Source organism: Impatiens glandulifera, chromosome 1 (assembly GCF_907164915.1).
Source record: "Impatiens glandulifera chromosome 1, dImpGla2.1, whole genome shotgun sequence".
Classification (NCBI taxonomy): Eukaryota; Viridiplantae; Streptophyta; class Magnoliopsida; order Ericales; family Balsaminaceae; genus Impatiens; species Impatiens glandulifera.
This window is the reverse complement of record NC_061862.1, coordinates 6,596,895-6,624,057: the sequence shown is the minus strand read 5'-3', so window position 1 is coordinate 6,624,057 and position 27,163 is coordinate 6,596,895. Positions and strand designations below refer to the sequence as shown.

Sequence of the window (27,163 nt, the reverse complement as noted above, 5' to 3'; positions counted from 1 at the left end):
TTTAACTATATCAGTATTTATTTTCTTCGCTAAACAGGTTTGATGATAATTTAATTATAAAAATATAAAATTTTAAAATTAAATTTTAATATTATTTGATATGAATGATATAATACCGATGGTACAAAAATCGTAGTATACCGTTAATTGGAATATTAATGGTATTATATAAATATTTCAGTATACCTAGGTACGAATCTATGTAGGGGTTCGGGTGAACTTAATCCCACACCCTGAAAAAAGAAAAAAAATATTACGGTTCAAAATTTGACAATACCTTCTAATTTTTTAAAAAAATTCAATATAATTCACTTTTTTTTTTATCTAATTATTAAAACTAGCATGTATATCGTGTATTTGCAAGAATAATAATATAAAAAATCGTGAAAAAAAATTGGGTAAAAATGTGATAGCATTTTTAATTTTATTTTTAACCGTTTTAAGTTTATGGGCGGGTCAACTAAACAATCCGACTCAAATATCCATTTACTTTCACATTGCAGAACAATCTCTAAAACAATTGATATAATTTAATTTCTTAACTCAATTAGTTTGACCTATAGAGTCACTTCTTCCCCATACTACGAATGAAATGGAAAATGTAAAGACTACCATTAAAGTAGTTTAGGCGAGACTTACTATATAATTATATTCATATGAATTATGTCATCTATCTCTATAAATATGATAGAATTCTTTCATTATTGCTCACTAATAATAGTGAAATCTATAGCGCAAAGTTAAAAGAGAATTATGACCGATTAAAAACTATTGATGAACCACCGTGTTCATCAAATTTGATGTTGAATTTAAAATATAAAGTGTTATTAGCCTAGTTGGTTAAAGAGGTGTACTTATTTTGTTATGTTACAAGTTCAAACAATACTTATAATATTTTTAATTTTATTTTTAACCGTTTTAAGTTTATGGGCAAGTCAACCCACAATTCGACCCAAGTATCAATTTACTCTCACATATATATCCAAATTAACCACAACTCTCGACCCGACAATCCGGACACATTAAAAATTAAGCATCATTATATATATATATATATATAATTATATATATATATATATATATATATAATGATAAAACTTACCTTTGTACACTCATTTTATTAAAAAAAAAAATCATTATTTTTTTAAACCTACCCCAGTCCTAAATCCTGAATCCGTCCCTGGTATACCGCGTATATAATATTTTCTTATATTGAAACTTTTGGTACGATAGAAATAAAAAAAAAAAAAATACTCAATCACCAATTATATATTTGAATATATATATATATAATAATAATAATAATAAAATATAAGATAAAATAATACTCTGCCCAGTCAAATTAAGCCGCCACCCGAGCTGGTTTGATCTTGGTTATTTGTGGATTTCTTTTTAGTTTTATTAAAAGATGTTTGTTCGATAAAAAAAAAATTTAAGTTTTTAGTTAGTTTAATTATTAAAATATTTTTTATATTTAAAATTTAAATTTTAAAAAAAATATAATAAAATTAGTAATTTGATAGTTACAAATAATAAATAATAATAGTGGCTTGATAAAAAAATTATAATAAAATAGAAAATATTTCTATCTAGATTAAAAAAAAAATCCCTAAAGGTCAGTTTGTTACTCAGAAAAATCTTACTACCATTTTCACGGAGTCAAAATTGTGAATTTATAATGATAATCAAACGTAAGCTGAAATCTTTTCAATTGAATGTGACTTCAAAAAAGGTTTTTATTTTTATTTTTTTTTATTAAAAATAAAAAAATAAAAAATAAATAACAACTTAAGAATTTATATGTCAATAAAATTGAAAAATTCATATCATGAACAAATATCTATTTTTCATATTGAAGCGACCCGTGTAACCATAAATCATTTGAAACGATAATATCATAACTTTTCTCTTCAAAGATTTTCTTTTTATTTATCTCCATGTCGTCCACCGAATGATGAAGATAATTTAATTGTCAGTGGTCCCAATGTTTTTGTTAAAACTTTAGTTAATCTATTTAAAATTCAAGGATAGTTGTTGGTATATGATGTCATGAATTAGAGATCACATGTAGTCTACAATACCTCAAATAAAATGAAAGAGTTGTACATAATGATCATCCGTCCTGATAGGCCTTACTTTCTAAATGATATCATCATGGAAAATCATTTTTTTTTTACTAAAGATCCAACAAAATCGAATTCATAAATCTAACATCTTTTGATTGTCTCAAAACTCAGGTATATTGAATTTCATAATTTTCAAAAATCTAAACACACAAACAATATATAGAACAAAATATATAACATTAATTTATAAATAATAAAAAATAACGTCTAAAATATCAAATAAACTAAATAAAGTTAGAGATGTATATAATACAAATTTGCAAAGATTAAATTATAAAAGAAATGATTCATCAATCACGTAATTTTTTTTAGAGTAACTCGAAGGACGGACTCATTTGAATTCAAGAACAATGAGTGATGAATGAGAGTAAGCCGAACAAATCAATTAAACAGTGTTAAAAGAATCTCTACCCATAATTTTGAGTGACGGTGAAATTTATCTTTGTCCGAAGTTGATAAACAACGTCGAAAAAAGTTTTGATAATTGATCATTTACCAATATGGTCAAAATAACAAGAAACTCATAGAAATCATTAGAAGATACATATAAAATGGCTTCCAGATGAAAGATAAATTTCAAAAACTCTTTATCAAAATAATAAAAATAAAACTACAGATCCGCAACATCATCTCTTTTACTTGCAAAGAAAAAGACAAATACGGATTCGAGAAATGATAACTAACACGAATGGAAGGAATAGACAACAAATTACCCACGGAAGATTGTAAGTATTATTCGAAATAAAAAAAAAATATGAAATTATAAAACACAACACTCAGTGAAATTTGAGTAATGAAAAAAAAAACTATCATATAATTGAATCATACATTTTGGTAATTACACTAGATATAAAAACAAGCACTCACACAAATGTTTGTAGTCAATTTTGTCATAATTATGACTTCACATATAGTAGTGTTGTGTGACCTAACTTGTGACAAGTGCATTATAATACTAGTGCATAAAATTATATCCAATCATATTGACATTACAAATACCAATATCCTTGAACTAACTACAATATTTCATGGGAAATTTGATGAATCAAATGAACGATCTCGATCTTCTTCTTCCATATGTAGAAGATGATCACGAAGGTGTCATAGTGGAGATAACCGAGACCATGAATGCTGAAAAATTCTTTCATCTTCTTACATATTCACTATCGACTTGGAAGATTCAGGGCAAGAAAGGCGTTTGGATCAAACTACCGATCCAACATGTAAACCTTGTCGAGGTTGCGGTGAAGGTAGTAATTATTTAATTTCTCTTCAATTATATATATATATATATATATATATATATATATATAAGTTATTGATTTTAGTTGTAATTAATTAATTTGGACAGGAAGGATTCTGGTTCCACCATGCTGAGCCTAGATATTTAATGCTTGTTCAATGGATTCCTAAAACAGATAATACAATCCCTGCCAATGCTTCTCATAGACTTGGTATAGGTGCCATAATTTTCAACCATAAAGGAGAGGTACTAAGTTACTAATTAACAAAATTAAACTTCAATTTTCTTAATAATTTGACAAATCAATTATTATTTTTCGACGCAGTTGCTTGTTGTACAAGAAAAGAATGGTAGATTTCGGGATAAAGGTATCTGGAAGATACCAACAGGCACCGTGGATGAGGTAACGACGAATAATTTTTGGAATTTAAACAGTTATTTCTTAATTAGATTAATCATTATTTATGGGATAGGGCGAGGATATTGTTGGAGCTGCAATAAGAGAAGTAAAAGAGGAAACCGGGGTATGGTAATTTATTATTACCATTATTTTTATTTTTTTTTTTGTAGAGAATTAATTTTTTGGTGAATTTTCTATATTGCTAGATTGATGCTGATTTTGTTGATGTAGTAGCTTTCAGGTTTGAGGCAACATTAAGATTGATTTAATTTCCAATTTCACATTATATGATTTTATAAGTTTTATATTTAACAGGGAAAGTCACAAGGCCTTGTTTGGTAAGTCAGAGATATTATTTTTGTGCATTTTGAAGGCTAAATCTTTCAAAATTCAGAAGCAAGAACTGGAAATTGAGGCAGCCCAGGTTAATTAAATACTTTTAATTTATTCTTTAATCTTTTCTTAATTTCACATTCAATCTCTTTGTCTTGGCAGTGGATGGGATTGGAGGAATTCGGGGCGCAAACTTTTGTTAAGAACGACGGGACAATGAAGTACGTGTTTGAACTTGGTTGCTTATTATTAGCGAAGTCAGAAACAAAGACTATTGGTGATGAGAATTATACGGGTTTTACCCCTTTTCCAATAATCTCGGCTTTCATTGAAGATGAAATGAGCTACATTTATGTGAATCGATGTCCTAAAGTACTCAACTAACCATCAATATTCTTCCATTACAACCACATCTTGTTGCCATTCATTAGGTTTAATAAATGCTCAATAATGACCTTTGGTCCTTTTGATTTTAAAGTTTGGTTATTAGAACTGTTTAATATTAATTTACTTATAAAATTAGTTAAAATAAAGACTAGATATGAAGACAAGAAATAATGAGACATTGATAATATACCATCACTAAGTTACAAATTTTCCATACTACCGAATTGTTTTATATATATAAATACCCATACAAATGTTGAATAATAATATTATTATTTTTTGGTTATTAGATTAGATTTTTAGACAATAAATCAAATTCACATTAATTAAAACTCATGAACCCCACCCAGACTGGCAGAGTGACAGTGGCCCATGTTTGAGTTGAATATTCAAGTGAACTCTACTATTTACTGAGTAGAGTTTTAATTTCAGTACTTATTTTGCAGTTGATTTTCAAATATCAATATTGTGACATTATCTGCATAGAGAACATTTTCTATTCTTTAATTAATGAATTAATTATAAATTTGTTTGAAAAAGAAAAACAAACTCTATTGACTTTAGAGAGTTTTGTTTATTAAGAAACAAGAAATACATGTTCATTTATTGTGAAAAACAGTTAATTAAATAGAGGTATAATTAAAATTGATGAACTGGTTTAAATCGAACTGAATTACTAAATTGTTTATAAAATCGTTAAATCAAACTCAATGGTTCGGTTGGTCGGCTTAATGACGATCAAACTATTAAAATTTCACATGATCAATGTTAAGATGTGAAATCAAAGAGATCGGTAAAAAAAAATGAATAAATAATACAAGAAGCGATACCTCGTCAAAATGAGGTATATATTAAAATCTTACTATGATGATGAAACATCTCCTAAATTCTAAATGAGGTATATATTTTATTTTATGTATGAAATTTATAACTAATTCTAAATAATCAATCACGGACATTTTAAAACATAAATTAGAAAAATATAATTTACACAAATCGATGGACCAACCAACCGGTAATAAAAAGAAGTTATAAATAAATTGGTCCCAAGTTATAATAGCTAAATATTTATTTTAAGAATTAAGATTTTATTCTACAATATACTTAGTTTTTATGTTTGTTTTCAAAATAAATTAAAAGTATAAGTGTATTATTTAGTAATAATTTTGTTGTCAAAGGAACAAAATCGACCGAGCCAATCAAATCATTATAACTCACATTTTAACCAACCAATAAATCGAAAGCAATGGTTTGTCTTCAACGATTTTGTGGTATATAAACCAACTGTACCAAGCTCATATTCGTTTAAATCCGAAAAATACAACTTTTTAACATAATTTTTTTGATTTTATTGACAATTAAACTTGTTCTATTTGTTTTTGTTTATTCTTTATTAATTTGTTTTTCCCATTTCAATTTCTTATTATTATTTACGATTTCACAATCATTATAATGAACACTTTTGACCTTTTTCTTTAGAAAAATATTTGTTATTTTTTTTCAAAGTAAGTGGATGGATAATTAGAGCTCCGTCCTGCCCATGTACTCTCTCGTCCTCTTCTCTTCTTAGCATGACTTCATTTAAAACACATCTTAGTCAAAGAAAAAAAAAATGGTGTGTATGTGTGTAAGCGTTTTAATTCAACACAAAATAAAGTTATGTAATAAACTAATATAAAAATTATAATCAAACAAATTTTACATTTAAACATAATTTTTTTCCTAATCAAAGATAAACAAATAATTCAAACAAAAAAACAAAACCTTATCTATAAAAATATAGATTCAGATTGAATCACATGTAAAATATCTAAATGTATGGGCTGTTCAGATTGGGTTAAAAAAAACTAATGATTTATTTAAATATATTTTTTTCATAAAAGATTTTTAAAAAATCATGTTTTTTTTTGGAATAAAAATAGTGAAAGGGTGTTAATATAATAGAAAATTAATATTTTTTTTTAAATAGTAGGTATTTTTTTATTAATGATAAAAATTATAATGATGTGATCAATAAGAAAAAAATGAATAATGAAATTAAATATTTTAGATTTTTTAGAAAAATCATATTGAACAAATTAATTTGTTCGAATTTATAAATCGAAGTGGGGTTAGTTTGGTTATAATTAGTTAAGTTATATTTTAAAATATTATCTTATTTTACTTTTAATATATTTATATTTATAATGCTTAATATATTTATAATGATTATTTTGTTCAAAGTTTAAAAAAAATAGAAAAAAAAAATAACAACCAACTGCTTTTGCAAGCTTTACCCCAAACATATTGAAACGTGCACCTAATTTTTCACTCCCTATTTATCCAAATCCAATACATATTGAAATCTTATGGGCATAGATAGAACTTTACATATTATAATTAAAATAAAATCCCAACTCCCTAGTTCATTCAATTTCTGACCAATTTCTCCAAAATGTCTACTATCATCATCTCATTCTACTTGATCTTCATTCTCATTCATACTCATCTTTCATTCTCAACTAATCAATTGAACTCATCATCTTGCAAGAAAGGAAACCCAATCGACGAATGCTGGAGATGCGATCCCAATTGGGAAACCAATCGTAAGCATCTAGCTGATTGTTCATTTGGATTCGGTCGCAATGCCATTGGAGGTCGTGATGGACAATTCTACACTGTCACCGATTCAAACAACGACAATCCTCTCAACCCAATTGAAGGAACACTACGATACGCAGTCATCCAAGACGACCCTCTATGGATCATATTTCAACAAGATATGACTATACAGTTAAAGGAAGAACTTGTAATGAATTCGTATAAAACAATTGATGGTAGAGGGTACAACATTGAGATATCGAATGGACCTTGTGTGACGATATGGAACGTAACAAATGTAATCATACATGGGATTTACATTCACAACTGTTTACCTGCTGGGAATTCTTTGGTCAGGGATTCAACAACTCATTATGGAATGAGGGGTGTTTCAGATGGAGATGGAATATCCATATTCAAGTCTAGGGATATTTGGATTGATCATTGTACCTTAGCCAGATGTTATGATGGGTTGATTGATGCTATTTTTGGATCGACTGCTATAACCATATCGAATAACTACATGTTGGATCATAACGAAGTTATGTTGATGGGTCATAGCGATGAATTTGTAGAGGATAAGAGAATGCAAGCCACGATTGCCTTCAATTACTTTGGGGAAGGCCTGGTTCAAAGAATGCCCAGGTATGTAGTAATTCTTCTTATGCTTCTGAAAAAGATTTGTGTCTTATATATCCTTTGTGTTTGCAGGTGCAGGCATGGATATTTCCACATTATGAACAATGTGTATGTTGGTTGGAAGAGTTATGCAATTGGAGGGAGTGCGAATCCAACTATCAATAGCCAAGGGAATATTTTCATCGCGTCCGATGATGATTCCCTTAAAGAGGTATATATATGTTGTTAATGAAGCAAATCAATTTGAAACTGAATCAATTCTTGTTCAGGTGACAAAACGGGAAAGCCCATTGGGATATGAAGATTGGAAGAATTGGAATTGGAGATCAGAAGGAGATATGATGGTGAATGGTGCTTTCTTTACACCTTCTGGACAGAAATCATCTGATAAATATGTAAAAGCTTCAAGCATGGTTGCTCAACCTGCTTCAAGTATAGCAAAGATGATTCAACAGGCTGGTGTTCTTGATTGTCAAATAGGCAAGTCATGTTAAATTGGTTGATTATTTTCAATTGTAATGATCAATATTAACTTGTAATGAAATGGGTAATTGTAATATTAGACTAATGATTGCCTGAAATTGAAGAATCGGCAAGAACAAGACTCTGCATTTTTTTTCCTCAAGTTATAAGTGTTTCAAAATAAAACCTAATTAAGTTGCAGGGTATTGTTGGAAATTAAATTTTCCGCAATAAAACTGCCAATTTACGGCCTCATTAATCAAACCCTAATCTTTCTTTCTCTCTCTATCTCTCTTTCTTTCGTGTGCGGCGGCGGGGGCGGCGGCGTATCTCAATTCAAATGGGTGGCGGCGGCGTGGCAGCAATGGTTATGAAGTTCAAATTTCAAATCATACTCACCATGGGTATTTCTCTAATGATTATCGCTCTCATCTACACTGCCCCAAGTCTGGTGGCCTACTTCTCGCCTCTTCTGGTCTCAACGGCTCTGTTTATAATCGTGGTCGTGATATTCGGCCATACATCGCCGCTTACCTCCGATTCGACAATGAAAAAGGCGGGCGAGGGATTGCTGGATTATGTTGGAAGCAGCGCAATGGAAGAATTTGAAAGCTACAAATGGCGGCCACAGCCGGAACAATGGCAGAATTCACATGATGTAGGTGATAGTCATATATCTGAGTAATCAATCATCTGTTTTCTTTTCTCTTACTATAGGTTTAGGTGTAGCTGGGAATGGGATGATGATGATGATGAACAGCAACAATAAACCAATGAATAAAAAATTCACTTTTTTTTGAAAGACAATACTATTTTTTTTGTTTTTTTTTATAAGTTATTTAATTTAATTGATTAAAGTCAGAGAAAAATAATTTATTAGGCTAAATGTATTGAAATAAATAAATAAAGACATTTATGTGTTTTTTTTTATAATAAAAAAATAAGGTGGATGTGATGTTGGAATTAAGGAGGAATAATAAAGAAATTAAAATAAAGGGTCTCCTTTTAATAATGTTTTTTTTCTGGGTTTTGATAAAAAAGACATTCAAAATAAAGGGTCTCCTTTTCTCTTACTATAGGAGTAATAAAAGACATTCAAAATATATGTTATTTGTTTTTTTATTTGGTGTAATTATTAACATATTATTTTATTTAAAATTTAAATTTAATAAAAATAAAATACAAATATTTTGATATTTTAAATGATGGTTAATTTTTTTTAAAAATAGAATAAAATTTCAAAAGAAAAAATAAAGAAAAAACTTAGTTGTAATCATTGGTGTCCCACTATTACTAAAGAATGTGTAGTCACATTAGCAATGTTGTTTTTTTACAACTTTCATTTTAACTTGATCAAAAGTGTTTCCAATGTGGACAGCACATTGTAGTAACCATAAAGTTTCAAATGATCTTGGGCTTTTATTTTTTTTTTTGTTTTGTTTATTTGAGATAACAAAAATATGGGAGTTAATTATATTTATTTTGATAAAATGATTTTATAATCTATTGATATATCATAAGAAAATATAAAAATTATTTTAATTATTAATTTAAATAAAATAATTAATAAGGAAATTAATGAAAGAATGTGCTTTATTTGAAACTCTTTTGATTTTTTGAAAAAATATTATTATAAAAATAAAACTTTGTTTAATAAAAAAATCAATTATTTTGAATTAGTTTTTAGAAAATATAGTTTGTTTTTTGAATAAATTAGTTTTATCCATTATAATAATTACTCTATTTCAACCTATTTTAATTGAGAATAAGACTTTTTTATTTATTTAAATAATTATAAAAAAAATATTTATTTTTTTCAAATTTTATAAAAAAAATAAAAATAATTTGATATTTTTAGAATGAGAAGTTATCACATTATTAGTAAAAAAAATATTAAATTACTCTTAATTTATTTTCTATAAAATATAGAAAATTCAAATAATATAATATCAAACAATCTCATATTGCAGTTAGAGCTTGATATTTGGTTATTTTGAATGTTTATAGTTTTTAATTAGTTAAATTATATATATATATATATATATATGTTATATTTAAAATTTAGAATTTTATAAAATAATATAGTTTAGTTTTTGAAAAAAAAGTAAGTGATTTTTTTTAATAACCAACATCAAACTAGTTTGCTTGTATGATATTTTTATTTTAAAAAGCAAAATCATAATATTTTTATTCATACTGTCATTAGTCACATTATTAAATTTATCAATTGAAATATTAAAATATTTTTATTTTTATTAAAAAATATTTATTTATTATACAAAAATAAGAATAAGCTGAATCAAATTTATTAATAGAATAATATGAGTATAATGGAGTAATAATCAAATTCAAAATTACCTTTACTAAATTAAATTAGTCATAATATGATAAAAGGAATTTTGAAAATGTAAGAGCTTGTTTGATTTGACTAACAACCCTTTAACACCAAATTGTAGGTTAATTTGATTCAACTAATAAATTTAAGGTATATTTAGTAACATTTAGCTAAAATTGCATATCTATATCTATCTATTTATCTATTTATATATATATATATATATAATGCTTTATTTTTAAAGTATCCAAATTACTGTGTCGAGAGCGGTGGTTAATTTGAATATATATGGGAGAGTAATGAATACTTTAGTCGAATTATGGGTTGACCTGCCCATAAATTTAAAACGGTTAAAAATAAAATTAAAAATGTTATATATATGATTCGAACTTGCAACCTAACAAAAAAAAATAAGTACAACTCTTTACACAACTAGGCTAATAAGACTTTATATTTTAAATTTAACACCAAATTTGATGAATACGGAACATTTTTAACAATATAAATTCGACATTTTAACTAAATAATATATATATATATATAATGATACTTAATTTTTAAAATATCTTTATTGTCGGGTCAAGAATTATGGTTAATTTGGATATATATATGAGAGTAAATGAATACTTGGATCGGATTGTGGTTGACCCGCACATAAATTTAAAACGGTTAAAAATAAAATTAAAAATATTATAGGTATGTTTTTAACATTCAACTTAACTAAACAAATACAACTCTTTAACCAATTAAGCTAATAAGACTTTATATTTTAAATTTAACACTAAATTTGATCAACGCAAGATATTCTCTTAACAATATAAGTTCAACTTTTTAACTAACTAATATTAATATATATATATATATATATATATATATATATATATATATATATATATATATATATAAAAAAGTGTGATTGAGATGTGATTTGTCGAGAAATAATATGCCTGTAACAATTGAAAGTTGTTAAAAAATATAAACCAAATATTTGATTGATCAAAGTGTTATGTCACGATGCTAAATATTAAAAAATATGAATCAGATATTTGATAGACCAAAGTGAAAGTGTAAGGTCACGAGATAAGAGATTCATTAAAAGTTTGTCGAGGGATAATAGGCCGGTAATAATTGAAAGTGGTTACAAAAATATAAATCAAATACTTGATTAACCAAAATGTGAGGTCACGATACTAAATATTAAAAAATATGAATCAAATATTTTATAGATCAAAGTAAAAGTGTAAGGTCACGAGATGAGAGGTTCATTGGAAAAAATATGTGATGAGAGATATGTGAGAAAATGAGTTGTTTTACCGAAATAGAATAAAATGTGAAATGAGAGTGCTCTATTTTTTATTTTAATATATTGTTAGTGATTTATTAAGAATTTTAAATATTGAATACATATTATTATATTTTTTATATTTATTTTGTTTGTATTTTTATCCGTGTGCATCGCACGAGAATTTTTCTATTAGATATAACCCGACCTATTTGATTTCTTTTATTCCAATACAACTAAAATGTATTAGTAAATATGCTTATTGATGTGTATTATTTTTATCTTGTATTGGCAATCAATCAAAATATTAGTGTGAATTGCACTTATTTTTTTTTTAAAACAGAAACTCAAGGAAGACAAAACACCTTATCCACAATAATTGAATAACAGTGGTCACTAAAAGATTATAATCTCTATGTTGCGAAATAAATTTTTTTTATTTCTAGTTGAGTTATTAAGTATTTATAATATTTTTGTAGTGGGAATTGAAACAGTGACAATTAATTATTAAATTTCACTTTGTGATTTGAGTATCTTTTATTTTTATTTTTAATAATAATAATAATAATTATTATTATCATTTTTACAACGTTGATCCGTTTCTTTTTTGGAATGCGAATAATTGTCGCAAGTTAAACAATAACCCGCAAATTTCTCAACAAATTTATCCAGACGAGCGAAACTTGCCGTCTGATAGGCTCGAACTCAGAACCTCGGAGACCCGACGCGTATCCCGTGATTTGAGTATTTAACTTATCCTACTAAATAAATAAATATTAAATATTTGATATTTTAAACACAAAATTGAACACACCACCATGATACTTTTAAATAAATATTAAATATATATGGTTATAAAAGATTAATCATTAAACCCATTAATTGTATAGTACCAGAATAAACTGATAGTTTGAGAATTCTAGAAAAGTATCATTAGAATAAATTATTAGCAATAAGAAAAAAAAAGTAATAAAACTGAGAATATAGAAATTTGGTGATAAAATAATAATAAGAATATTCGTCCTCTTTCTTCAGACACAAACAAAAATAATGGTAGAGACGCTAAGCAGTGACGCTGCTAAAGGCGACCAGTCTTGAAGAGATAGACTTGCCTTTACCCCACAACCACAATTAATGGAAAACTCATAAATCTATTGCATTTGCCTATACCCTATATTATACTAAAATACTCTAAGACCACAAAATAAAAAAATAAAAATAAAAAATCATATTTAAGAATATAACTAGACCATATGTCATTGTCTTTCATTTTTTTAAATGGACTTAATTGAATTTAAGTTATTCAAATAATCTAAAAAATCAAATATTATTTCACTCTATCTCATTTATCAATTAATTAATTTTTTAATTCTTTAATTAAGGTCTTGTTCGGTTTTGAGTTATTCAAATAATTAAAAAAAATTAAACATCACTTCACTCTCATTCTTATTCATTAAATTAATCAATTCATTAACCAAAATATTTAAAATATTACATATTTTAAATTATTATTTTTTATTTTATTTATATATTTAATATTTTTTAAGTTTTTTTTACCTAAAAAATCGAACAATGCCCAAAATAATAAAACACCTTATATTTTAAATTATTATTTTTTGTTTTATTTATATATATCAATACTCTTTTTACCAAAAAAAAAAAAATATATATTTACCTCCTTAAAATCATTATTCTTTTCTCTTTTTAGTTTAGATTACCTCTACTGAATAATGTCTGGGTCAAAATTTATTCTATTTAAGCTAAAATTATTTAGATATTGAATTAAAAATATACAACATCAAACAAGGCCTAGGGCATTATTATGGTCTTTGCTTTTGAAGAATGGAAGAGCCATTATTATGAACACTTTTTGTGGACAAAGAGAGGAGAGCATCAAACCAAAACTAGACTTCATTGGTTCATATTTTTTGAAAAAGAAAACTCATTGATGTGCTATCATTATCCTTCTTATACACAAATGGGTTAGTATTCGAATCCCACTCATTTCTCTCTAAAATTAAAGTAACTTACTTTTCTAAATATTACAATAAGAGAAATGATATGTAGAAAAAAATTAAAAAATAAGATAATAGAGGAATGACTTTTGGGACTAATATGATTAGTTGAAAAAATATCAAATTTTATCAATTTTTTCATTTTTCTCACATTTTATTATTTTTTTAGCCAGTAATAATAATGTTATCCATCATTTCTCCCTTCCTAAATTCTCTCATATTACTTCTTTATAATAAAATCAGATTATTGAAATAATGCTACTATGATTTTGTGAATAATTATTTTTTGGTAAAATGATTTAAATAGTATTAATATATAAACTTTATTTTATTTTAATTTATTTTGGTATATGAAATAAATGATTGTTGTTTTTTTGGTATATATATTATACTATTTCTATTTATATAGTGTGAAAAAAATAAAAAAAATATTTGAATTTTTTTATTTTTTTTTCTTGATTTGGTCAGACAGAAACTTTGGCCTCGTTTGATCTTTGGGTTATTGGGATAAAACCCAGGTTTTATCCCAAAACCCAACCATCACATCTCAAATCAAATCAATCATTTTATAAATTAAAATACCAAAATTACCCTTTAATTAAATATTTTATTTTATATTATTAAAAAATAATATTAATATATACATATATATTATATTTATTTTATTACATTATAAAATTTATTTTTATATAATTTAAATTAATAAATTATTTCATTTAAAAAAATTATATTAATTATATTAAATAAAAATAAATTCAAAATATAAATAAAATTCTAACCAACTATATTATCTAATATACCATTTAAAATTTAAATTTATTTTAATAAATAATTATACTAGAAAATAAAGTTAAATATATTTAAATAAAAAATATTATTTAATTTATAAATATATCTCATTTAAATTAAATATTTATAAAGAAATTTATTATTATTATTTTTTTTTGGTATAAACTAACTTTAAATTATTTTTTTAAATAAATACTATAATAGAATTGTTTGATTTTTGGTTATTATATTATAAAATTTATTTTATTTAAAATTTTATGTTATTATATTAAATAAAAATAAATACACAATATAAATAAAATTATAATATATTATATTATCTTATATAATATTTAAATTATAATTATAAAATTAGTATTTATTTTAATTTTAATTGATATATTAATAAAAGTTAATATTATTATATCTATAATTTTTAATATTTATTTTATTATATTATATTTTAAATTTTATTTAAATATAAATTAAATTAATATATTTTTAAAATGTATTGAAAGAGAGGAAGAGAAGTAGGGGTATTTTTGGAAATAAAAAATAAAAAACTGGTTTTTTCTTAATTTCATCAAACAAGGTTATTTGGGATAAAACCCGGATAAAACCCCAATAACCAAAGATCAAACAAGGCCTTTGCCAAAGAAAAATTGTACTTTTCATTCAAAAAATTAATGGTTAATTCTCTGTTCATGATTCTGATCACCATCCTCTGCACTCCATAAATTCCCCCCTTTGATCTAATCCATTTCTTCAATGTAAATCTAAACAAATGTTGGCTCATCTTCTCTCTCTCCACCCTATCTTCTCTCTTCCTCAACATCCCAAATCCATATTCCATCCACATTCAATGGCTGCCTGTGTTCACTGCTCCATAACCGATACAGAATCTCAAATCGACGATCGTTTATACTCTTCTTACCTCAAATTCTGCCGACCCACTTTCTCCAATCTCATTTCCTGCGAACCCATCAAACAAGAAAAGAAAATTGAACAAGAAGACCATGTTTGGCTAGGAATGAGAGCCGAAGCTGAAGCCGATGTTCTTCAGGAGCCGATTCTATCAAGTTACTACTTCGTTTCAATCTTATCACATCCATCACTCGAAAGAGCTTTAGCTAATCATCTCGCAACTAAATTCAGTGATTCAACCCTTTCCAGCGAAACCCTATACGATCTAATCATGGATGTATTAACAGAGGATGGAGAAATCATGTTATCTGTAAGAGATGATCTAATAGCTGTAAAAGAAAGAGACCCAGCTTGTATAAGTTACGTTCACTGTTTCCTAAACTTTAAAGGGTTTTTAGCAATTCAAGCTCATAGAATCGCCCATAGACTATGGTTAAACGGGAGGAAAGTATTGGCCCTGCTTATACAAAACAAAGTATCTGAGATCTTTGCTGTGGATATCCATCCGGGTGCGAGGATTGGACGTGGGATATTGCTGGATCATGCTACTGGAGTAGTGATTGGAGAGACTGCGGTTATAGGTAATGATGTGTCGATTCTGCATAATGTGACATTGGGTGGAACAGGGAAGACAAGTGGAGATAGGCATCCGAAGATTGGGAATGGGGTTTTGATTGGGGCTGGTACTTGTGTTCTTGGAAATGTTAGAATTGGAGATGGTGCTAAAATTGGAGCTGGTTCGGTTGTTTTGAAGGAAGTTCCTGATAGAACTACTGCGGTTGGGAATCCGGCTAAGTTGGTGGGTGGGAAGGAGAATCCTGTTAAGCTTGATAGGATGCCAAGTTTTACAATGGATCATATCTCACATATTTCTAATTGGTCTCATTATGTTATATGATCAATTCATCATCTTCCATTGATATAGGATTTGAGAGCTTTCAAGCTTGATGGTGATGATGATGATTGATGGGTATGTGAGAACTTAAGTTTTTTCATTCTGTTTTGGCTGAAAATCTACTATTAAGTGGTGTTGTTTACATGTATCCTAGCTAGAGCTCATAATAATAAATTAATAATAATAATGGTCTAAGAAGCTTCCATTTCTTTCTTTTTTTTCCAAGTAAATTTGTACTTTTGTTTAATATATATTTGTTTGGTAAGACCCGGTCAAAATCCAAGACTCTTGGTCATTTGATTTTATTTTTCAAAGCATCATAAGATATTGTTATCAACTCATCATATATGTCATTTTCTAACAAGATATGTTTTGACATTGTAATTAGATAATTAAATTATATTATTAATACATACGTCTTGGGTTCAAGACGGTTAGGCGATAAGTTTTGCATTTGGTTAAGTGTGTTTGCGGTTTAGGTGCTTAACCCATTGTCCTATTTTATTTGCGGAATATGTGTTTAATTCGTTGTTTCATTTTATTTATTATATACAAATTTATCGACCTATCAAAGTAATTCAGTAGTAAAAGTCGGTTTAAGATGTGTCATGCTAGTCTCGTTTATTAAAAAATATATATTTGAAAATAAAATAATATATATATACTTCCATTGAAAATGTAGTTACTTCATTTAAATGATAAAAAAATAATAAAATTGGAATTAAGGTTGATAAAGAGCAGTTTATGAGAATAGTTAATTGGGTTGGGCCATCGAGTATTCGGACTCAAATATATAAATTCTGGCATTCTCTATAATGGGCCGGATAAAGTTGAAGCTAGATTCTAAACGTTAAGCCCAATTCAAGTTGAAACAATCAAAGAGGCCAAGTTTCTAAAATACACTCAAAGAATAACAATAAATTTTCATGACAAAACATTTTCACACTTTTTTTTAACAAAAGTAAAAAAAAAAAGATAATTTTTTTAATTGATAAATTAATTAAGTGAAAAAAGGTTTATTTTTAAAATTATTTAAATAATCCCTTGTTCACTACTTTATTATTTAGTGTTTCAATGAGATATATATTTTTAATATTATCTAGAAAATAAATAAATTAATAAATTTCGAAAGGAGAGAATCTTCAATCTGAATCAAACCAGATCTTTATTTAAACTATATCACCAAAATAAAGAATAGTATATTTTAAACTAAACAAAAAAATTACGCAAATTAAGAAGCATATATATTTATATTACAAGAATCTAAGAACTGATGTCGTCGATGATGTCACTAACTTGTCTTTGATATGTTATTGACCAGTCATCATTGCTTAGGAATTATGGATTAGTTTTAAAAAAATATTTTTCTGTTAATTAATTATGCAGTTATAGTATAATTGTTCCTAGTAATAAAATATAAATATATATATTTTATATGTAACTTGTAACACTGGTATAAACAAAACTTCAGGTTAATTTTATATTTTTAATTTATTTATAAAATATTGTCTTGAAATTGTTATAATTGCTCCCCAATAGCTCGTGAACATTCAAAAGAATATTAAATAATTTTTTAAGTGGAAATCGGACACTTAAACTATTAATGATCATTCTTATAATTTGAACTATCTTAGTTAGATTAATAAAAAAATAATTTTAAATAAATTTAAATGTAATTAATAAATAAATTATGTTAATAATGTGGTCCGTTCTATTTTGTTTTCATTTAAATCTTCTTCTAGTGAGTGTCATTTAGTATTGTATATTAGTATTATCTGTCCTACTTTAACAAAAGTAAACTTGTCCTTATTAAATATTGATAACATTCTTTTATTGTCAAAATAATGCAGTTTTTCTCATTTGTCTAACCATAATACATGCATTTTGTTTTTCCCTTCTCATTTGGTGTTACGTGTGTGATATGGGTTTGTTATCATGTTTCACTTTTTCAAATTTTGTCATATGCATTCAAAAGTTCAAAATTTTGATTAATTATTTGTTTTTGTAAAAAAAGAAATGATTACTCAAATTAGGATTTATGAGTAATGATTCCTTTTATTTTATTATTTTTTTTTTAAAAAAAAGTCATTTTATATTAAAAATAAAAAAAATATTTAAGTTATGTCGTCGATAAATCATGAAATAAAAAAAATGCTTAATAAGTTATCGAGTTCGTAAATCATCGAGAAGAATGATTAATTCTCCGACAGATTTAACTAGCTCTCATGAATAAATATAATAAATTCTTATAATAATATTCTTATGAATGATTACGTATCGAACGACTACAATCATTAAAAATTCGACGTTTTCTCTTAAATTAGTCCACCAAAAAATAATTGAGATAGTTACCCAAATATTTAAATCTGTAATATCAACCACTGTCATATCAACAATTGTATCAATCAAAACTATTCAGCAACTAACATTATCTAATTAATCATAGTAATCCACAAAAGACTCTAATTTCATAAATTTTTAAAATATTTTAAAATTAGTTTTAATTTAGACAAGCCCGCCAAATTTAAGACTCATGATGTTGTGAATTGAAGACTAGTCATCAGAATTTAATTAAGATGTCTGGTTTCCATCAAACCACATTAATGAGTATTAAATTTATTTTTTACCTCAATCACATCTTTTTTTCAAATAAAAATAAGAAATGAATGCTTGTGGTTTTTCAGTTTTTGTGTGGAATCCCAATGTCTGAGAAGTCTTGTTTGTTTTGAATTTTTTATTTGTGGGCATCAGACACTAAGTCTGATACGCTCCCATATTTAAAGATTCTCCTAATTTAAATTACATAAATAAAAATATTTAATACTTAATTTTGAGCTTGTTTGATGCAGATGTTATTTAGATTTAATTTAATATTATTTATGTTTGTAACTATTAAATCAATAATTTTATCTGTTAAAATATTAAATTATTAATATTTATAAAATTATAGTATTAAATATAAATAAATATTTTATCAATTTAACTCAAATAATTTTAAATAATATCTTGTTTTATTAATTTCAATTTTAATAAATTTTCATTTTATTAGTTGTCCTGAAACAGTGACAATTAACATACGGTCAAATGTAGACTGGCAGATTTATATCAATTTGAGTTTGGAATGTGGATTATAGCTTTAATTGAATTGTATTTTAAAAATATATGATTAATGGATATATGATTTTGATATACTGGAACCTGATTTATAATAGTTGAATATACGCTAAATTCAAATGAACGAAGCAAACCAATTCGTACTCAAAAATATATTAAATAATGTAATGATTTAAAAAAAATTGTACAAATATATTAACTTAATATTTACGATTTTGTTCAAATAAAAAAATTGTTTGAAATTATTATTATAATTGTGTTTTTATTTGATTTGTTTAATATTTTAAAATAAATAAAATTTGTTGAATATAAATGATTTGATCCTCAAATAATGATCAAATATTTTATATTTTCATGCTATATGTATATGATGTATGGTCTTAATACATTTAAATTTATATAAAAATGAACACAGTTCTGTCCAAAATAAAGAATAAAATGTTATAAGCAAGGTTTTGAAAACCGTTTCGTTCATCAACCCGGTTTTTGTGTTGTACTTCGGTCCGACCGGTTCAACCGGTTAAACCACTGGTTGAACCGAATTTTTTTTTCCCTTTTTTTTAAAATAAATTTAAATAAATTAATACATAAATTATATATATAAATTAGTTAGACATATAAAAATAATCAAATAAATACTAATTGAACTTAATAATTGTCAATTAAATTTATATTATACCAAATATCCAATAATTCAATACAATACAATTAACAAATAAAATAACCATAAGTTAAAGAAAAATAAGTTAAAAGCAAAAGAAAAAACAAAAAAAAAAAAGTAATAATAATTAATAAATATAGACTTACAGTCACAGAGCTCACAGCTGAGCTAGTGAAGTACTGAGTACAGAAAAAAAAATAGTTAAATATTATTATAATAATATTATAATAATAATTATATAAAATTTTTATAATTTACCTTTTCAATTGGAAAAAAACGGTTTGTTTTTCAGGTTAAGCCGGCCGGTCGGACCGGATTTTGACCGGTTCGAAAGGTGACCGTTTTGAAGGTAAAACCCGGACCGCTCACCAAACCGTTTCGCAGTCGGACCGGTTGAACCGCCGATCGGACCGCGTATTTTAAAACCTTGGTTATAAGCCCTTAAATGAAATTTATTTGCATTCCAAAACCGATATGCAATAAGACTGTAACGCGTTCAATTAATGTCTGGGTTGTTGAATGCATTCGGTGAACTTTAATGTCAATACCTAAATGTCTCATTTGAATTTAATATTAACAAAATCTGATATAATAATCTTGACCATTGAACTATTAATTAGTCATAGGATTATCAGAATTTATAATATTAAAGTTAATCTTAAAATACAAATAAATATGTCAATTAAATAACAAAAATAAAAATAAAAGTGAACCTGTAGGCTGTAGATACATAATTATTAAAATCAATCTCTAGACATAAAAAATCATAGTTTTATCAATGTGACACAAATTTACTATCTACCTTGATTTTACTCTTCAAACATCACTTAAATTTATCCTTTCATTCTTAATTTTGCCACATTGATAGAAGTCAAATACATAGTTTAATTTCAAAAAAAAAAAATTACATAAAAAATATTCCCAAAATGATATGCTGACCTCTTTTTTATTTATTTATTTTTATTGTTATGACATTTCATATTAAATTCTTATTAAAAATACCCCCAATTAAAATTATATCAACAATAAATTAACACAACTAAGCTCATTTGAAAATAATCTTAGTTTTTTTCCTGATTAAATGATAATATAGATGTTAAATAATACAATTTTTTAATAAGTGAATGTAGAAGAAGAGGAAATGAAAAAAGAATAATTTTTTTTTTGTTTGTTTGGTCCTCACATTTTTTTTCCAACTAATTAAGTGATGTGATTTCATTCTCTCCTCTATCACTCATCTTTTACATTTTTTTAAGGGTGACTCCATATACAAACTCGATTGAGTTCCATAAGAATGAGTGAAAAAGTAGAACAAATTGAACAAACTAATTAAGCGGTGTCGGAATAATTTCAACAAAATATTCTGAACGACAGTGAAAATTATCATTGTCCGTGGGTTGGTAAACAACGCAAAAAAAATTCTGTCAAATGATAAAAGACCATCTATATATATATGATTAAAATAATGAGAAATCCATAAAAAATAAGTGAGAATACCTGTAAGAGGTCATCCAAATAGAATATCAGTTCAAATAACTCATTATTGAACAAATGAGAAATAATTGGGATCTAACATCTTTATTCTTTTGTTGCTAAGAAGAAGATAAACATAGACTCGAAAAAAAGATTACTAGAATAATCGACAAAGGTATAAACAACAAACTACCCATCAAAAACTGATCAAAGTATTATTTCAATTAAAAAATTCGAGATGACAAATATAATTCGACTAAATATAATTTCAAATCGAACAAAATAAAACGGTAACTCAAATTTGAATGGCTGACTAATTCTGAATTTGCAAAACAATACTGATAAGAAGGTTTTATGATGAAACTATAAGTGGGGCGTTTTCTATATACACGATACTCAAATTTTAAGATATGTCAATAGGGCTCGGCTTTTTCCATTTTAGCCACATAGATAATTACAAATTTGAAGCATCTTATAAAAAAAATACTTATTTGAGAGTTTTTGTATCTGGTAATGGAAAAAGGAATAATAGGTAATCTTTAGTAATAGTATATAATTAATGAATAGTAAAACGATTACCTTATTCTAAGGATTCGTTCAATCATTTTAATTTGGGGGTTATGCTATTTTCTTTCTTTCATTCTTCTTTCATTTCATCAAACTTTATCTCCTGACCTTCTTCTTTCACCGCCTTCTTTTCAATCATCTTATCTAGCTCCTCCAATTTCCTCTCTGGAATTACAATCATCTTCTCCAGCGGATCATTTCTTCTCGTATTTCTACCACTAGCGCGAGCACAAGACAAACCCTAAACCTAGCCCATAAATTTCTATTACTTTTAGTTTGTGAATTTATGAGACATATGTTTCTTTGTAATTATTTTTTCATGTATATGATGTGTCTAGTCACTCTGCTTTGGTTAGTTTGTTGATGATTTTTTTTATTGTTTACTTTCAAATCTATCATCAATTTCTGAACTTTATTGGAAGGGTTCTTTTAGTATTTTTGTTCTACAAATTTTGTATGTATTACTGATGATATGTTCGACTAGGAAAAGATATTTAAAAGAATGAACTTTTTATTTACATTTGCATTTTGTTGGGATTAGAGTTTTTTTGACCATTCAATCTACCAAAATACCATTCTTCTCATCCTTGTTTCAGTTCTCTAATGTTATAAGCAATTACTTTTTGAAAAAAAAAGTTCTTTTTTAAACCCTAACTCATATGGCTTAAGCAATGAGTTCTTATGAGTTCTTCTTAGTCTTGAAACTAACTAATATTTTCACCTTCAATCTACAATCTTATAGCCTATAATATTTTCATATTTTCTTACAGTCTTGGCTGTCTTTGCACATGAATTTCTAATTTGGATCATTCATGTTTGAATTGAAACTATTTATTTGAATCAATGTATTATTTGAATTGAAACTACTTGGGTAAAAAATATGTTAGTTTTTACCAACAACCCATAAATTGCTTCCTTCATATGATACCATTTCACTAATAAAAATTAATTGTTTGTATTTGTTATTTTTTTCTATAAATGCAAATGAGTGCATGATATTTCTTTACCTGGTAATTGAACTAGATACTAGATACTGCTAATTGTGAAGACTCCTAACCCATTGTCATTATCTTGTTTTGAGATTATCCTAAAATTTGTTATTCTTCCTAATATTAAAGAAAACTCATATTTGTTGCCTTCAATTTCAATTTTGTTTTCAATGTCCTTTTTTTTCCTTAATTTTTTGATGTAGATAAAATGGTTCGTCCTCTTATCACCCAACAACGACGAAATCTAAAGAAGTTATTATTACTTCAACAAACAACAAACAACATGTTTTTTTTATTTTCTCAATACTATGTAGAAATTTGTTCCTACATTCGAGAAAAATTTCGTGATATTAAAACAAAAGAAGAAAAAATAATCTCTCGAACTAGATGGATGGCTAGATTGACAATAGAATGTGATTCAACTTGCATTAATGAACTTCGAATGGACATGACAAACTTTAGAGTATTGTGTGAAATGAAAAGAGACATTGGAGGTTTGATGCCCACAAGGAACTAGGGCTACAAATGAGTCGAGCCGAGCTCGAGCTTACTAAAGCTCGAGCTCGACTAAGTATTTATTAGCTCGACTCGAACTCGAGCTCGAACGAGCTTATAAATTTGAGCTCGAGTTCGACTTGACTATATTACCTACAAACTCGGCTCGACTCGAAAGCTTGAACAAAAATTTAATTTTCAAGCTCAAACTCAAACTCGAACTCGAACTCGAACCAAATTTATTTATAGAATTAAAATATCAAACTTTCATACATATTAATAATTTAAAACATGATATTTCAAAATTAAAATATGAAACAATCATAACTATTCAAAATTCTAAAACATAATAATCCAAAACATTAAATCACCATTACTAATCAAAATTCTAAAATATAAAATTCTAAAATTAAAGTACAAAACTATAAAAATTGTTTGAACATTCAATATATTAATCCTTTTAACTCATGTTCTTCAATCATAGCACACATATAACTACCTGCATTCAATAATATGAAATGTTTAATGTTAAAAATAATTAATATAAAAAATAAAGGTTAAAACAAATAATTAAAATTTAACTTACTTTAAGAGGTAGATATTAGCAACAAAATTTCTTGATATGTCTTTTCTTAAAATAATAAATATATTAACATTTTTTTATCCGTAATATATTATATATATATATATATTATATTATAATATATTAATTATTATATCCATAATATTTATTTTTATTATATATAATATACTTCTATTATATATAATTTATTAATTTTTTTATTTCTGTTTTTTTTTTATAAAAAAGTCTTTTTTTTTTATAAACAATCAGTATTATTCTATATATTCATTTGACTTATGTATAGAATAATCAAAGTCTATATACGCATAAATTTCTTTTAATATATGAAAAAAGATGAACAAGACTTACCTTACCACTGACTTCACCAATAAAATAGTTTTTTCCTTTCTTTGTTGCTGGATTTCCTTAAGATAAAAAAATTAAAGTTAAATAAAAAGCAAAAACAATAGTTATCATGTGAAAATAAATTTAATTACCTGTAAGCCTCTTATAAATTTCTGAATGAGATCCATGTGAAGACGAAAAAAAGAAGAAAATGAATAGATGAAGAGTGAAAAATATGTGAAGACTAAAGAATAAGAGATTAAGAGCTAAAGAAATAGTGAAGAATGAATGATGAAAAGATTAAGAGTGAAAAAACGGTGAAGAGTGAGCTAAATAAATGGTGAAGATGGAAGAGAAAATGAAGGAAAAATGAAAAAAGAGTTGATTAGATAGATGAAGAAGATTAATGAAAGAAAAGGCGATTAGATGAAGTAGATTATGTTAGATGAGAATGAAAGAAGAAGAAAATTAATGAAAGAAAAGGCGATTATTAGATGAAGAAGATTAAGTTAGATGAGAATGAAAGAAGAAGAAGATTAATGAAAGAAAAGACGATTAGATGAAGAAGATTAGGTTAAATGAGAAAATTACGTTAGATGAGAATGAAAGAAGAGGCGAAGATTAGGTTAGATGAGAATGAAAGAAGAGGCGATTAGATGAAAAAGATTATGTTAGATGAAGAGTCGTAGATATGTTAGAAATTAGGGTTTTACTTATGGATTGTGGGCCTTCATATGGGCTTTGAAGAGAAAGAGAGGGAAAAATATATTATTTGAGTTTTAATATTAAATAAATAAAAAAATATATATTATATACTTAGGCTTGAAAAAGCTCGACAAGCCATCGAGCAAGTATTATATGAGCTCGAGCTCGAGCTAGACTCGAATTTTAAACGAGTCGGCTTGAGCTCGGCTCGAGCTCGGTCAAAGTCAAGCTCAAGCCGAGCTTTGACCGAGCGACTCGCGAGTGACTCACGAGTAGTTTGATTTATTTGCAACCCTACAAGGAACACATCAATAGAGGAGGTTGTAATGATGTTCGTATATATCTTGGCCGATCACAAAAAAAGTAGGACCATTTCTCTACTTTTTATCATAGTACAAAAATTGTGAGTCGATAATTTCACGGGATTCTTGATGCAATTTTGAAATTGCATCAAGTCTTACTGAAGAAGCCAATACTCATCTCTCAGGATTGTCGCGATAAAAACTAAAAATATTTTTAGGTACATTGAACATTATACATTTATTATTATAATATATAAAATTATGAGTGAATAATTAGTTTCATATAATATTGTTATACTTTGTTAATTATAGACTTCTTTAATTTGTAGGGCTGCTTAGGAGCATTAGATGAAATATTAATTTAAGTTACACCGCCTAATGAGAATAAATATCGATATCACACGAGAAAAAATGTTGTATTTCAACAAACGTATTAGGCGTGTGTTGCCCAAACATGCAATTTATATATGTATTGCCTAGATGGGAGAGTTCAACACATGATGATCGTGTGCTTCACGATGCAATCTCAAGATCTAATGGTCTATGAGTCCCTTTATGTAAATTTGCATTGCTATATCTATTAAGAAGTGCAAATTTTGTTGTTTTTTTATTATTCTAAATCTTTATTTACTTTACAACTATGAAGGTTGTTATTATTTGGCTGACTCTGGATATTGGAATATAAAATTATTTCTTGTTCCCTATCGAAGACAACGATATCACCTCAAAGAATTTGATGGCCTTCGACCAGAGACTCTAGAGGAATACTTCAACATGAAGCATTCTAAAGCCAAAAATGTTACAGAAAGATATTTTGGGTTGTTAAACGGAAGATGGAAGATTTTTGCATCCCTTTCATTTTTCTTCATTCAAAGTCAAATTCGTATCATAATGGCATGTTCTCTTTTGCATAACTTGATTCGTAAATTTATGAGTTTAGATCCACAAGAATCAAGAATAGAAGAAGAAGAATAGGAGGAGGAGGATAATGTTGAGGAAAGTGATGACGAAGAAGTGGAGCATATTACACAAATTAGTCCAAGTAATGAGTGGCTAAAATTTAGAAATAATTTGGCCACTAATATGTATAACACGTGGTCCACTAGAACTAGTGGAAATGAAGTTTGATTAGTGCTTATTTCATATGCATATTATGATAATTATGTAATTTGAATTTATGTTTGTAATTGAATGATTTTATATTTGATAGTTTTATATCTATCATTCAATATTTGTGTTAAGATTTTCATATATTTTAAAATTTAGTAACTATTACTTATATTTAGTGAAGTTTGTATTTAGATTGTATTTAACTTTCTGCATTTTCTTTTGTAGGATGTCTATCTCTACACTTGTTTCTCGTGGATGAGAAAAAAAACAAACAATTTTGGAGGTTGATGCATTGATTGATGCTCTCCAAGAGCTAACATGTGATCCATTATGGAAAGTAGACTCTGGATTTAAAACAATTACACGGTTCAACTACGTAAGATGATGATGCAAAAGATTTCCAATTTCAGTAAATAAGTTACTCCCCATATTAAATCAAAGATAAAAAATC

The 27,163-nt window shown here is 26.3% G+C and overlaps 3 protein-coding genes across 4 annotated transcripts; all 3 read left to right on the top strand.

Annotated features, from left to right (window-relative positions):
* The first annotated feature begins 3,121 nt into the window (after positions 1–3,121).
* Positions 3,122–4,579, top strand: LOC124921389 (nudix hydrolase 2-like). Its single transcript, XM_047462048.1, has 7 exons — positions 3,122–3,376; positions 3,478–3,615; positions 3,695–3,772; positions 3,843–3,893; positions 3,976–4,010; positions 4,085–4,193; positions 4,265–4,579. The coding sequence occupies exons 1-7, from the start codon at positions 3,155–3,157 to the stop codon at positions 4,484–4,486; spliced, it is 855 nt and encodes a 284-aa protein (XP_047318004.1). The 5' UTR covers positions 3,122–3,154; the 3' UTR covers positions 4,487–4,579.
* A 2,305-nt stretch (positions 4,580–6,884) lies between these two features.
* Positions 6,885–8,343, top strand: LOC124920843 (putative pectate lyase 21). 2 transcript variants are annotated; one of them, XM_047461408.1, is made up of 3 exons: positions 6,885–7,714; positions 7,787–7,919; positions 7,978–8,343. In XM_047461408.1, the coding sequence occupies exons 1-3, from the start codon at positions 6,924–6,926 to the stop codon at positions 8,200–8,202; spliced, it is 1,149 nt and encodes a 382-aa protein (XP_047317364.1). In that variant the 5' UTR covers positions 6,885–6,923; the 3' UTR covers positions 8,203–8,343. The 2 variants fall into 2 exon arrangements, with proteins under 2 accessions (XP_047317364.1, XP_047317363.1); XM_047461407.1 differs by having other exon boundaries at positions 7,781–7,919.
* Positions 8,344–15,270: 6,927 nt separating this feature from the next.
* LOC124920199 (serine acetyltransferase 1, chloroplastic-like) lies at positions 15,271–16,598 on the top strand. The gene has a single exon (XM_047460634.1). The coding sequence runs from the start codon at positions 15,355–15,357 to the stop codon at positions 16,390–16,392; it is 1,038 nt and encodes a 345-aa protein (XP_047316590.1). The 5' UTR covers positions 15,271–15,354; the 3' UTR covers positions 16,393–16,598.
* Positions 16,599–27,163: the final 10,565 nt, after the last annotated feature.

Excerpts from the sequence above, each read along its gene's own strand:
- LOC124920199 (XM_047460634.1), top strand. The coding sequence starts at position 15,355 with ATGTTGGCTCATCTTCTCTCTCTCCACCCTATCTTCTCTCTTCCTCAA.
- LOC124920843 (XM_047461407.1), top strand. The coding sequence starts at position 6,924 with ATGTCTACTATCATCATCTCATTCTACTTGATCTTCATTCTCATTCAT. Across the intron at positions 7,715-7,780 it reads CTGGTTCAAAGAATGCCCAG|GTGCAGGCATGGATATTTCC; the intron begins GTATGTAGTAAT and ends TTGTGTTTGCAG. Across the intron at positions 7,920-7,977 it reads ATGATGATTCCCTTAAAGAG|GTGACAAAACGGGAAAGCCC; the intron begins GTATATATATGT and ends ATTCTTGTTCAG.
- LOC124921389 (XM_047462048.1), top strand. The coding sequence starts at position 3,155 with ATGGGAAATTTGATGAATCAAATGAACGATCTCGATCTTCTTCTTCCA. Across the intron at positions 3,377-3,477 it reads TTGTCGAGGTTGCGGTGAAG|GAAGGATTCTGGTTCCACCA; the intron begins GTAGTAATTATT and ends TAATTTGGACAG. Across the intron at positions 4,194-4,264 it reads TGGAAATTGAGGCAGCCCAG|TGGATGGGATTGGAGGAATT; the intron begins GTTAATTAAATA and ends TTGTCTTGGCAG.